The sequence below is a fragment of the Mobula birostris genome, chromosome 1, assembly GCF_030028105.1.
Source record: "Mobula birostris isolate sMobBir1 chromosome 1, sMobBir1.hap1, whole genome shotgun sequence".
Classification (NCBI taxonomy): Eukaryota; Metazoa; Chordata; class Chondrichthyes; order Myliobatiformes; family Myliobatidae; genus Mobula; species Mobula birostris.
The window spans coordinates 217,234,838-217,249,963 of NC_092370.1; the positions used below are offsets into that span (position 1 = coordinate 217,234,838).

Consider the following 15,126-nt stretch of genomic DNA (forward strand, 5'->3'; position numbering starts at 1 on the left):
GAAACAAAGCCTTCGTGATTACCAAATTGTCAGGTGAGGTAGGGCGGGGGTTCATCAGAAGGGCTGCACAGTATCACATTAAGGAAACAATTATAGTTGTGAGGGGAGTTTGTGTGTGAGGAAAAATCAACAAATAAAACCATAAGTATTCATATTAAGAAATAAGTAAAGGGCAACTTACCTTGCTAGGAGAACATTGTAGTCCCTCAAACTGTCAGATGGTGAGGGAATATGTAGGTTTGTTTTTGAATGATGCAAAGATATTTATGTTATTAATGATTTGAATAAAAATGTAGGTGAGCTGTTTTGGTAAGTTTCTAGATGACACAAAAATTAGGGAGCTTTAAATAGTTAAGGTTGTCAAATGAATCAACAGGATATGAAAATGTGTGTTTCTATTTGGAAATGTGGGCTGAGAAATGGCATATGGAGTTTAATCTGGATAAGTGCATTTTGGGAGGTGAAATGAAAGAAAAGGATACAGGAAATGGCAAGACCCTTGGGGGGGCACTGAGGTACAGAGGGATGTTGAGGTGCGAGTCCCCAGCTCCCCAGTAGATAGTGATAATGAAGGCACATTCCACATTTATATTCAACATCCTGACCAATGAAGGATATTCTTGTCTTCACTGGTCAGAACATTGAATGGAAAAGTTGGTAAGTTATATTACGGAAGTGTACACCTTTGGTTAGGTCATATTTGGAGTACTAGAATATTGAAGAGTACAGCACAGGAGCCGACTCTTCAGCCCACAATCTTGTGCTGAGCTGGTTAAATTGGTAATCAAATAGTTAGCTAAACTAATCACTTCAGCCTATACAATGTCCATATCCTTCCATTTTCCTCACTTCACGTGCCTATCCAAATGTCTCTTAAAAGTTCTAATATTTCTGCCTTACCATCACCCCAGGCAGCGCATTCCAGATACCCACCACTCTCTGTGCATATATTTAAAAGAAACTTGTGCCTCTCATCTCCCTTGAAATGGACCCCCTCTCATCTTAATTGCATGCCCTCTGGTATTAGACATTTCAACCCTGGGAAAAAGATGCTCACTGTCTGCTCTATCTATGCTTCTCATGATGTTATTAATCTCAATCAGATCTTCCCTAAGTTTCTGCGGCTCCAAAGGAAACAACCCAAGTTTGTCCAACCTCTCGGTATAGCACGTGCGCTCTAATCCAGGCAACGTCCTGGTAAACCTCTTCTGCACCCTCTCCAAAGCTTCGATGTCCTTCCAATAATGTGGTGACCGGAACTGTATGCAATATTCTAGATGTGGCCTCACTAGAACATAGAATCTCTCTACCCATCAACACTATTGAGGGTCTTGCCCTTAACAGAGTATTATCTCTTTATGTTTGACTTACCAGGCTGCAACATTTCACATTTAACTGGGTTAAACTCCCATCTGCCATTTCTCTGCCCATATCAGCAAATCATCTATATCCCACTGTATGCTTTGCCAGTATTCTACACTATCCACAACACCATCAATCTCATAACATCTGCAAACTTACTAACTCACCCATCTACATTTTCATCCAGGTAATTCATGTACCGCACAAACACCAGAGGTCCTAGTACAGATCCCTGCAGAACATCACTGATCACACACCTCCAGTTAGAATAAGTTCCTTCAACCACTACCCTCTGCCTTCTACGGGCAGACCAGTTGAATCCAAATGGCCAATTCACCATTGATCCCATGCATCTTAATCTTCTGGATGAGCCATGTAGATGGCATCCACAGCTCTGCCTTCATCAATCACCCTCATCACCTCATCAAAAAAATTCAATCAAGTTAGCAAGACATGACTTGCCCTGCACAGCGCCATGCAGACTTTCTCTAATTAGGCCACGGTTCTTCAAATGCTCATAAATCCTATCCCCAAGAATTCTCTCCAGTAACTTCCCTACCACTGATGGAGCTTCCCTAGTCTAGTTTCCTGGGTTATCTCTGGTTCCTTTCTTGAATAATGCAACAACATTAGCTACTTGCCAATCGTCCAGACCGTTGCTTGTGGCTGGAGAAGACACGAAGCTGTTGTGCAGCTCCAATCACAGTATTACAAGGATTATGTGGAGACCCTGGAGAGAGTGCAGGGAGGTTCTTGAGGATGTAGAGAATATTAGCTGTAAGGAGAGATTGGACAAACTTGGATAATTTTCTCTGGAGGAGCGCAGATTGAGGATTAACTTGATAAAAGTATATAAAATTGAGAGGCATAGATGGTCTTGTTCCTAGGGTTGAAAGGTCAGATCTTAAAGGGAATAGATTTTAAAGATGTGAGGGAAAATTTAAATAACATTTATGTGGCAATTTTATATTTACGCACAATAGCGGTTGTCTGGAGCATGCTACCAGAGGAATGGTGGAAGCAGATATGATGGCCTCTAGTTCAAGGACTTTAGACACATGAACAGTTAGGGGATGGAGGGATTTAGTACATGCACAGCCAGGTACTGTATACAGTTTCGATTATCATCATGGTTGGGGCAGACCACGTGGGCCAAAGTGCTTGTTCCTGTGCTGTTCTGTTCTGTAATCTGTAATACCGGAGTAATTATGGGGTTTTCAATTGCCCTAATGTTAACTGAAACAGAAACAAAACCATTGCTGTCTAGGATTGGAATAAAATGGAGCATCCACTCTAGTACTTTGGGTTCTGAGATGAACTTCGGGTTCTGAGGTGACTGAGCAAGGCCAATGTGGAAACTTAAGATATTTCCACCAACAGGGCAGGAGGTGCCTGCTGGGGTGTGCCCAGCCCCATAATTAACACTGACAAGCATAATGTGCTTGCCCCTGCACTAAATTGTGCATTTGGTTTCACCCTATGATATATACAGTGGGTTCTGGTTAATTGGGGCAGCCACTCGTTTGTTACTATTTTGAAGGAATTGCAATTTGCTGATAGCTTCAAATTTATTCATATGTTATTTATGAATTCATTACATTTGCGTTCACTGGTTTGTAATTTGAAATCTGACGATTTTGCTTAAGATAGTAAAGCTAAGATAAAATTGTCATAAAAATATTTTATTGTTGCCTTTATAGTTTAGTGAAAAATACAAAATCTTTCATGTTAATTGCCTTTTGAAATCTCTTTGGTCAGTAGCAGGTTAAGCAGTCATTTTACTCTTTGAATCATTAACAGAGATGAATATAATGCTTGATAAAATTAACTAAAAAAAAGTTATGATTCCTTGACTTTATTATTTTTTCGCCATCAGCAATGTCATCTTATCTGTTCATCGTAAGATCTGAGCTGCCTGCTGCAATTGCAGGTTTTCTACACAACCACCATGGGTAAGTGACAACAGTACTAATCGCCTATTGTGTGCAAATTTATTACTTTATTGTCACCAAACAATTGATACTAGAGCGTACAATCATCACAGCGATATTTGATTCTGTGCTTCGCGCTCCTTGGATTACAAATCGATAGTAAATATTAAAAATTTAAATTATATATCATAAATAGAAAATAGAAAAAGGAAAGTAAGATAGTGCAAAAAAAAACGAGAGACAGGTCCAGATATTTGGAGGGTATGGCCCAGATCCGGGTCAGGATCCGTTCAGCAGTCTTATCACAGTTGGAAAGAAGCTGTTCCCAAACCTGGCCGTACGAGTCTTCAAGCTCCTGAGCCTTCTCCCGGAGGGAAGAGGGACGAAAAGTGTGTTAGCTGGGTGGGTCGTGTCCTGGATTATCGTGGCAGCACTGCTTCGACAGCGTGCGGTGTAAAGTGAGTCCAAGGATGGAAGATTGGTTTGTGTGATGTGCTGGGCTGTGTTCACGATCTTCTGCAGCTTCTTTCGGTCTTGGACAGGACAACTTCCATACCAGGTTGTGATGCAGCCTAGAAGAATGCTTTCTACGGTGCATCTATAAAACTTAGTGAGGGTTTTAGGGGACGGGCCAAATTTCCTTAGCTTTCTCAAAAAGTGAAGGTGCTGGTGGGCCTTCTTGGCAGTGGACTGTGCTTGGTTGGACCAAGTCAAGTCATTTGTGATATTGACCCCGAGGAACTTAAAGCTTTTGACCTGTTCCACTTGTGCACCACGATTGTAAATGGGGTCGTTCGGTCTGCTACTCCTTCCAAAGTCAACAACCAATTCCTTCGTCTTGCTGATGTTGAGGGATAGGTTATTGTCTTCGCACCATGCCACCAGGTTCCTAATTTCCCCTCTGTACTCAAACTCATCATTACCCGAGATACGGCCTGCAATTGTTGTGTCATCAGCAAACTTAAGTATTGAGTTTGGTGGAAACTTGGCTACACAATCATGGGTGTACAGTGAGTACAGCAGGGGGCTGAGTACACAGCCTTGTGGGGCACCGGTGCTCAGAGTGATTGTAGAGGAGAGCTTGTCCCCTATTTTTATAGCCTGGGTCCTGTCTGTGAGGAAGTTGAAGATCCAGCTGCAGATCTGAGTGCTAAGGCCCAGGTTCCGGAGCTTAGTAATCAGTTTATTTGGAATGATGGTATTAAAGGCAGAGCTGTAGTCAATGAAAAGGAGCCTTACGTATGCGTCTTTATTCTCCAGGTGTTCTAAGGAGGAATGTAGGGCCAGAGAGATGGCATCTGCCGTTGACCCGTTGCTCCGGTAGGCGAATTGCAAAGTGTCGAGGTTGACTGCTAGGCTGTGGTTGATGTGTGCCATAACCAATCGCTCTAAGCACTTCATAGCAATTATGTCAGAGCCACAGGTCGATAGTCATTCAGGCATGTCACCTTGCTCTTCTTCAGTACTGGGATTATCGTTGCCTTCTTAAAACACGAGAGGATCTTAGACTGAAGCAAAGAGCAGTTGAAGATGTCAGCAAACACTCCAGCTAGCTTGCTTGCACAGGCCCGGAGAACCTGGCCTGGGATGCCATCTGGGCCCGTCGCCTTCCTTGGATTTACCTTCAGGAATGCCCTTCTAACATCATTCTCGATGACGATGAATCTCGATGCCACCAGGTCTGGTTCATCCGGAGGGAGCAGGACGTTCCTCTTCTGTTCGAATCTTGTGTAGAATACGTTAGGTTCGTCTGGAAGAGAAGCATCACAGTTATTGATATTCCCAGCCTTTTCTTTCCGCCCAGTGATCTCATTTAGACCCTGCCATAGTCTACCGGCATCCCTCTGGTTAGCCTGGGCTTCCAACTTGGCTCAATATTGCCTCTTGGTGCCCCTATTGGCTTTCTGGAGTTCACGCCTGGATTCCATGTAGCGTTTGGTATCTCCAGACCTAAAAGCCGCAGCTCTAGCCTTCAAAAGGGACTTGACCTCATAATTCATCCAAGGTTTCCGGTTAGGGAATACCCGGATCGTCTTGTGAGACACACAGTCCTCTGTGCATTTCCAAGTAAAGTTTGTGACAGCTGAGGCATACTCGTTGAGGTTAGCTGCCGAGTCCTTGAATACTAACCAGTTCACTGATTCAAAGCAGTCACGGAGGACCTCATCCACTTCCTCCGTCCAACGGGACAACACTTTTGACACCGTGACCTCCCGCTTCAGTTTCTGTTTGTAAGCCGGGAGGAGGAGTACGGCCTGATGGTCCAATTTTCCGAAGTAAGGTCGTGGGACGGAACGGTAGGCATCCTTGACTGCTGTGTAGCAGTGGCCAAGTATATTCGGGCCTCTAGTGGGGCAGGAGACATGTTGGTATAACTTTGGCAGCGCCTTTCTGAGGTTGGCCTGGTTAAAGTCCCGGGCTGTAATGAGCAAAGCCTCTGGATACCTGGCCTCAAGTTCACCGATGTTGGCATACAGTATGTTCAGAGCACACTCCACGTCCGCCTGGGGGGGAATGGAGACCGCTGTCAGTATGACCGAGGTGAATTCCCGTGGCAGGTAGTAGGAATGACACTTCATCAAAGTAAATAATGCAATTTAAGTAAGAAAGTATTGGTAAGCTAATTGGCAAAATCAAAAGTTGAGATGAATGTTGTCATTTTGATGATGCTATTAAACATTTTGGGTTTTTTTCCACGACTGCTCTGAGTGATGAGAAATATTTTCCAGTAACATGTACTACTCAGCTCTCTGCAATACAAATGACTTTCAGTAACCTGGGTGCTGCACTAGCGCTGCGGTTAGTGTGACGCTATTACAGCTCGTGGTGTCAGAGTTCAACCTTGGCATCCTCTGTACGTCCTCCCCAGTGGAATGCGTGGGTTTCCTCTGGGTGCTCCAGTTTCCTCAAACAGTCCGAAGATGTGCTGGGTAGATTAACTGGTCATTCTAAGTTGTCCCACGATTAGGCGAGGGTTAAATCGAGTTTGCTGGGCGCCACTGGGTGGCATGGCTTGAAGGGCTGGAAGAGCCTAATCTGCACTGTACCTCGCAATCAAAAAACAAAAACCCATTATAGAAGTAGTTTTTGAAAACATATTTAGCATAAATGTCTCTCTGTGAAATGATTTGTAACAGTGGTCAGAAGTTTTCCAACCATACGGTTTACACTTGCAGCAAATAGTGTCAGCCATCCTAAATATTCTTGTTCTTCTCCCTGCAATCCTTTACCAGCACTGTTGGTGTTTAATCTGAATATCTTTCTTAACATCACAGGACACCATGGTATCTCAATGGACAAATCCTCCTCATCATTATCGTCATCTGTATCATTCTCCCTCTTGCTCTTCTTCGTAAAATAGGTAACCATTTTACAACTATTATTCACATGTTCGTAGACACTGGCACAAAAAGAGTTTTTAATTGCAAATCTATTTTCCAAAATCTCTTTAGTCAACAAAACAAGTAGATGGGAAAGGAGAAGTTACTGTACTAACTTTAAAATTTGATAGTTAAGTTCTCAATTATTAGGTTAAGCTGTCACATGACGTGTGTAGGTAGACACTTATCTAATGCATTTGTTTTGATGATAATATCTCTTTTGTCTTAGTAGAGCAGCCATTACTGTGAGTAAGTGTTGATTTGATTTTGCACTTTCTTGCCAGTATGTTATGAGAGATCAATAACTGTCCTTGTGTTTCATTTCTCGTGTCCAGTTATCCTACTGCAAGTAGTTTTAGGATTTGCCAAATAACAATGCATTATGTTGAAGTGAATAATTGCATAATATTTTAATCTGTAGCAACTGACATTTTTGAATGTTTCTGGAATTATATTATTTTGCTTAAATTAATATGGTAATTTAAATTTTGTTGGTGATTTACCCTTGGATGTTCTATTGTGGCAACTGCTTGTATGTGCCAGCACTAACCTAACACTCTTGTGAAAGCATGGATTTTATGAAACTTCACCTGTCAAAATAATGAATGCCTAAAATCTGAAATATAAACATAAAATATTAGAAATATTCAACAGGTCAGACAGAAAATTTTGTTTAAAGAAAATTCAATTTATTTTTTGAGTCATTGACCTGCAATGTTAACTCTGCTTGAAACATGTCATTGGCATGAGAGTAAAATTTAATTTGCTAGTCAGAAGCAATGGCCAGGATTGTTGTCCATTCATGGAATATCTCAGCCATTGCAGGACAATTATAATCTCCAGGAACACAAATATGGAAGATGATGAACTGCCTTAACTTTTCGTGTAAACTTTGACCATAATAAAGAGGATTTTCAAGCAGAACAATAACTTGAATAATTCAAATGTCAAAGTTCTTGGATTGCTTGTTTGCAATCTAATCTTTGATGTTAAAAGTGTACACTGGATGAAATTGTTGTGTTGTCTTAATAGATTATTGTTAATGATTTGAATCAATGGCTCCAGATGTTTCTTTTCTGTTTTCTGGGTGGCCACTTCTGAAATGTGGCTTCAAAGTACATTTATTATAAAAGTATGTATACACTTTACAACCTTGAGATTCATCTCCTTACAGGTAGCCACTAAACAAGAAACCCAAAAAGAACCCATTTTAAAAAAAAGACCAACAAACACCCAATATGCAGAGAGGGGGAAAAAACACAAATTGTGCAAACAATGGAAGTAAGCAAACAGCATTTTGAATGAAAGTGAGTACTCAGGCATAAAGCCCGGAGCAGCTGGAGCAGGCCCTCGCCCTCAGCCTCAGCCTCAGATTATCAGGTAGCGGGGAAAAGTATTGCAGAGACAGCAGACACAAAGCCCCGAGCTACCCCACGGCCTCAGCTCCAGCGCACCAAAGAGCGCAGTATACGTCGTGGAGCAGTGAGCAGATCCAACCTGACCCTTGCCTCCAGTCCTGATACCCTGCCTTTTCAATCCATCAGGCCCAGCGTTTAAATCGCTTTTCCAAATTGCTGAATTTCTAACTCTCCCTGTGACTCCTGGTCGTGCATCATTCCGTTCTGAGAACCAGACAAAGAGGCTAGAGCCATTGCATCCTTTCTGGTACTTTTCTATTGTACTACAAAGAGCTGAGATTGCAAACTTTTGAACCCTGTATTTTAGCTTTCAGCAGTGAGGTTACTGGTTGCTAATGTACTGACCCAGAATGGTTTAAGTTCATTTGGATAATTAAAATTTTTAAGGCAATTTTTATCTTCAAACTTTGCAAGATCAGAAATAAGGAGAGTAAATAAATGATGCAGATGAAAGCAGTGTAACACTATTATAGCATCATTGACCTGGGTTCAATTCAGCTGCTGTCTATAAAGAGTTGTGTGTTCTCCTTGTGACTGCATGGGTTTCCTCTGGGTGCTCTGGATTCCTCCTACTTTCCAAAGGCATACAGGTCACATGGATTTTATTATTAATATTGGGCTGGCATGGTCTGTTACCATGTTGTTTGGCAAAACATTGAAACAACATTTGTCCCATCATGTCAATGCTGGATTTCTTATTAATCACCAGCTTCTGCTGCTTCTCATTGGTTCTGCAAATAGTTTCTTGTCAAGGGGAGATGTAGCAGGGATGACTATTAAGTACCATTTTATACTGATTCTAACCTCACCCATTTTAACTTTACCCCACTGTCAACACACCCCTCTAAATTCCACTAGTTATCTACATAGTCAGGGGAACTTATAGTCACCAAGTAACCAATTAATCTGCATGTCTTTAGGGTGTTGCAGTGAATCTGACCACATGGAAGAAGTCCACAGGGTGAACGTGCAGACTCCGCTTGGGCAGCTTTGACCCTGGGTCACTGGAGCTATGAGGCGGCATCCCTGCTAGCTGCACCACTGTGAAATTGTTTTGGAAGTTAATATTGCACTTGCTTCTTCTAGCCATTCAGGCAGAGTATTACAATTTACAGTAGTTATAGAAACCTCTTGCCTCGTTGCTGGTTCCCCATGGTCACACCTGTTTCACAACCTGCTCTCCCAGCCTCCATTTATTTATTTTACATCACAAGGGCCCATCTGTCTTCTGGTTACTGCACCTCCTTCCGTTAGGGGGAAATAAATTCTCATTTATTCTTATTTTTTAAAAAAGTCTTTTATTCTTTAAACCTCTCGAATCTCCCCTAAATTTTCTGTTCTCCAAGAAGAACCTTACCAGTTTCTCTGATCTCTCCCACATAACTAAGCACTGCCTCTTAGCTGAAATAATGTAATACATCTAAGCTCAGGTTGTGTTCTCACCTAATTACTTTCAGAAATGTGAATGGTATAAGACGCATGTAAACTTTGTTTATAGTCCTTTGGTGCTTTCGATTTCTGGTGCTGTGTAGTTCTTGTAAAGAGCTACTAATGTGTTAATTAATCATTAGTTGATAACTATCCATGTTTTACTGTGCTATTTTAGAGGTGGAAGACTTGAGCATTATTTTTATTTTTACAGTTTGTGGTTTATGGTGGGCAAAGCAAATCATTCTTGTCATGCAAACAATTACTGACTTTTATTCCTTTACAATACAGTGTTTATTTGAGATTTTGTAATATTTGTATTTAATTGTTTTTGTAGAGTTTCTTGGTTACACAAGTGGCTTGTCCATATTGTTCATGGTCTATTTTACTGCAGTGGTGAGTTTTGTTTCATATCTATTGCCTTTAAATCCATCCCAAGGGACTCATTTTAAAACGATTGATAAGAAGCAGACTAATATGTACCAATACATTAAATACCTCAGAGTTCCTCAACACAAGTACTTAAATGTCCACTGGTACCTCCAGATTTTAATAACAAGGTCAATACTGGAATAAGATGGGCAGACATATTTGAACACTGAAAGGAGCAAGCCATGGCTCTGGGCCTCAACTCACTGGAATTCAGAAGAATGAGGGGTGACATCATTGAAACCTATTGAATGTTGAAAGGCCTCGATAGAGTGGATGTGGAGAGAATGTTTCCAATGGTAGGGGTGTCAAAGACCAGAGGATGCAGCCTCAGAATAGAGGGGTGTCCTTTTAGGCCAGAGATGATTAGGAATTTCTTTAGCCAGAGAGTGGTGAATCTGTGGAATTCATTGCCACAGGTGGCCGTGAGGGCCAAGTCATTCAGTAAATTTAAGGCAGAGGTTGATAGGTTCTTGACTAGTCAGGGCAGGAAGGGATACAGTGAGAAGGCAGGAGATTGGGGCTGAGGGAGAAAATGGTTCAGCCATGATGAAATGGTGGTGCAGACACAATGTCCAAATGGACTAATTCTGCTCCTATAGCTTATGGTCTTGTAAGCCAAACATGCTTATTTGTTATCCTTGACATAGTTGACTGCACCCACCTGTGTTGTTTCACTATTGTCTTTTTCACTGGATTGCACCTGCTGGTTATATTTGTATCTACCCATTGTGTACGGGTACATCTGTTCTCAGTTCAAGCTTTTACCTCTCTTGATCCTATCTGGTATTCACCTTTGAGCTGTGTACCATCATGTGTGGGATTTCATGAGCATCATCTAGAAAATATAGTATCAGTTTTGATACTAATGTAAATAGCATGCAGCTTTACCTTGCTTCTACCCTTCCTTGATGCTTTCACTGTCTATAAGTATTTGGCTGAATTCTAATATTGAATGGGCTGAATTTGCTCCAGCCAATCCACAATGCAAACTCCATCCCTCTCTATAACAGTTGGCCAAAGTAAAAGAAGATAATTCAGTCCATAGATTGGATTTAACTCTAGGATGGGCCTCCGACACAGACTCGCGTCTGACCGAATTCCGTAGTTTCAGCTGCACATTGTCTCTCACCTCCTTTGCTACAACCCTCAATTTTTGTGTTTGTAACTTCTGGGAGACTATTTCAATGTCTTCCTTGCAAGCTTCTGACCGTATAAATTTAAGATCTATTATTCTGAGGTGATTGCCTATTTCCATGCACCAAGTCCTTTTCACTATTAGTCCAGCACCTGCTGCTCCACATTGATTTCCATTTAAGCAGCACTTTGAAAATTTGCTACTTTTTTTTCCTTAGAAACTGCCTTGAGTCCCACTACTGGATTACCTGTGGTTCTCCTGTTTTGGATTCTTGTTCATTCCTGACTCTAGTTCGGCTGCAAGAACCTTAAAATTCTGAAGCTTCCTCCATAAGCCCCTCCATATCTCCTTTCTCCTTGAAAACTTGCTGAAAATCTGCTCTGATACTTTTTGATGGCTGTCTGTACTAATATTCATTGTTGTAGGTAAATGTCTTTCTTTGACGTTCCAGTGAAACAATGTGGGATTCTTTATCTATTAAATATGTTAAAAATTGAGTTCCTGAGCATTTCTGGACTACCTCTTCTGGAGTTTTAGTACGCTCCAGTGATGCCATATACAAATTCTTCCACAGTTCCTACTTGGTTATTACTATTGTCCAATCATTCTTCAAAAATAGCATAGCTGGCACATGATAATGGGTGAATGCTTGACTAGAATATCTTTGTAGGCAGTTTCATTAGCATAGGCTGATTCTGTGTGTAGGTTGCAGTTGAGGAAGTGGATATTTATAACAGAGTATTTTTGTTTATTAATATTGTTTCCATGGAGTGTCTTTATCTAGATTTCTTTGAATCAAAGTATTTTCTTTTGAGTAGGACGAATGCACTTGGTCCAACAAATTTGAGAAGCTCTGTGTAATTAAGCATAGGAGGAAGTAACAAAGTGATTATACATCCTATAGAATCTTCATCAGAGCACCAGTGTGCTGCTGCTGATCTACCTTGGTCTATGGCTGACAAATGAAACCACACACAGAAAAAAAAAACTCTTAACAGTGAAATGTCTTAAAGATATAGCATCATTCCAAATAAACTAATTCCTAAGCTCTGGAACCTGGGCCTTAGCACTAAGATCTGCAGCTGGATCTTCAACTTCCTCACAGACAGGACCCAGGCTGTAAAAATAGGGGACAAGCTCTCCTCTACAATCACTCTGAGCACCGGTGCCCCACAAGGCTGTGTACTCAGCCTCCTGCTGTGCTCACTGTACACCCATGATTGTGTAGCCAAGTTTCCATCAAACTCAATATATAAGTTTGCTGATGACACAACAATTGTAGGCCGTATCTTGGGTAATGATGAATTTGAGTACAGAGAGGAAATTAGGAACCTGGTGGCATGGTGCGAAGACAATAACCTATCCCTCAACGTCAGCAAGACGAAGGAATTGGTTGTTGACTTTAGGAGGAGTAGCGGACCGCACGACCCAATTTACATCGGTGATGCGCAAGTGGAACAAGTCAAAAGCTTTAAGTTCCTTGGGGTCAGTATCACAAATGACCTGACTTGGTCCAACCAAGCAGAGTTCACTGCCAAGAAGGCCCACCAGCGCCTTTACTTCCTGAGAAAACTAAAGAAATTTGGCCTGTCCCCTAAAACCCTCACTAATTTTTATAGATGCACCGTAGAAAGCATTCTTCTAGGGTGCATCATAACGTGGTATGGAAATTGTCCTGTCCAAGACCGAAAGAAGCTGCAGAAGATCGTGAACACGGCGCAGCATATCACACAAACCAATCTTCCGTTCTTGGACTCTCTTTACACTGCACGCTGTCAGAGCAGTGCTGCCAGGATAATCAAGGACACGACTCACCCAGCCAACAGACTTCTCGTCCCTCTTCCCTCCGGGAGAAGGCTCAGGAGCTTGAAGACTCGTACGGCCGGATTTGAGAACAGCTTCTTTCCTACTGTGATAAGACTGCTGAATGGATCCTGACCTGGATCTGGGCCATACCCTCCAAATATCCGGACCTGCCTCTCGGTTTTTTTGCACTACCTTACTTTCCATTTTTCTATTTTCTATTTATGATTTATAATTTAAAATTTTAATATTTACTAATTTTTACTATTTTTAATATTTAATCTTTGTAATCCAGGGAGCAGGAAGCGCAGAATCAAATATTGCTGTGATGATTATACGTTATAGTATCAGTTGTTTGGCGACAATAAAGTATAAAGTTTAAATTAACAAGGCATAGATTGTACTTTTGTTAACAGTTTAAGACATTGGACTTTTCTAACATTTGTCTGGTATTTCAAATAGAGTTAAAGATTGCAATTTTGAATGCAAGTACTACGCTTTCTTCATTAACTAGGATATTTTATTGAATAAAATAGCTATATAAATTCACATTTATAATAATAAATGAATTAAAGGGAGCAGAAATGGAAATGTACTACTTCCAGGTGTTGTGTAGATCTCATAATATTGTGAAGACATGTTTAACTCTATAGGTCACTCTATTGTAACTGGATTTTTCCATCTGGAAAGAGAAATCTTGGAAGTATTTGCATACTTCAAGTACAGATTGTGATATGAGCTCAAATTTGTAAGCTTAAAAAAATAAAATTCATTACTTGTACACTTAACCCCACCCGCACCATCTCATCCACATTTTCTTTTTAAAGAGAGTCCTCATTTTGCTTTGGAATTCTGCTTTCCACGTATTCTATGATTTTAAAGTGCTGTATCTTCCAATAGATCTACTTTCATTTAACATTTGGGATGTGAATTTTCCAAAATTCCTGAATAATAGATGCTTTTGATCTGTGATCTATCAAGACTCTACAGTGATATTCAGAGCACCTTACTTCTGATTACTGATGGATTTTTTTTCATGTTCCACCTTATTCCCTTTAGAAAGGCATTCTCGAGTGATTTGTTTAGAATCACATTCATGACTTCCAGTTATGTGATCATTGCTTCTCATAATCGATTGAATTTGCAATGTAAAGGGAGATCGATCAATATACCTGTACTAGAATTGCTACTTTCATTGCTGTCCATTTTAATATTATTTACCTTCTTGTAATGATTTTCCTTTTGAAATATTTATTTGGTTCTTTCTTTATATGACGTAATGTCTCAATGGAAACTGCAGGAAAGCATTTGTATGTAATGATCCGCTGGAAAAATATTTTTGTTCTACGACAGAGAAATTCTTGGTCAGTATCAACATTTATAAACCAACGTCAAACACTATCAGAAATGGTTCAAACTTTATTTAGATGGTAAAATGTCATTTCCACAGGCTGGTTATAAATTGAGAGCTATCTGAAGGGCAAAAAATTCATTGTTTACTTACACTTAGGCTTTCATCAAACTACCCGTGTATTACTAAGCTGAATTACATGTCCCTTTTCCAACCCCACCATCTTTTTTTTTTAACATTACCCTCTTTTAGTCATACTTGGTGTCAGTGACTAACCATGTCAGTTAAGCATCTTAACATTTGCACAGAAGTTCCTTTAGTGTCAAGCTTTGAGAAGAAATTTATTTCCGATAGGACAGTGGCACTTTTATTAACCCGTTCTTAATTCTATTCAGTGGGGAAAAGGATCTCAAATTTGTGTTCCACTGATAGAGGTACTGAGTGATGGCTAAGAGTTTCCCAGGTCATCCTAATCTTCACTTCCCTCAGCCCCCGCCTTCCAACAACTCCCCAATCATCATGGACTGGCCTTCACTACTGCGCAGGAGAGAATGACTCTGAAAACTTTGACACAGCAAGGCATTGGGACTAGATGGTGTGAACCTCAAGGATCTGAAAGAGTGTGCTGAGCAGCTGTGTGGAGTTCTCCAGTGCATTTTCAACTGAGTCTTAGCCTGGAAGGGGTTCCGACTGTGTGGAAAACATCATGTGATCCCAGTATGCAAGAAGCGCCAACCCGAAAGTCTTGAGTGACTACCATCCAGTGGCCCTGACCTCATACATCATGAAGACCATAGAAAGGCTGGTCCTGGCTCACCTCAGACCCCTGGGCAGATCAGCCCCTGATCCCCTGCACATTGTCTACCAGGAGCACATTGGAGTCGAC

At 41.0% G+C, this 15,126-nt stretch overlaps 1 protein-coding gene across 2 annotated transcripts in view; it reads left to right on the forward strand.

Annotated features, from left to right (window-relative positions):
* Window positions 1-15,126, forward strand: part of slc38a6 (solute carrier family 38 member 6) — a 53,131-nt gene that overhangs the window by 17,429 nt on the left and 20,576 nt on the right. For both annotated transcript variants that reach the window (XM_072271386.1, XM_072271395.1), the window contains exons 6-8: window positions 3,239-3,314; window positions 6,569-6,654; window positions 9,857-9,915. In XM_072271386.1, coding sequence (XP_072127487.1) covers window positions 3,239-3,314; window positions 6,569-6,654; window positions 9,857-9,915 — 221 coding nt within the window. The remainder of the gene's footprint in view (window positions 1-3,238; window positions 3,315-6,568; window positions 6,655-9,856; window positions 9,916-15,126) is intronic.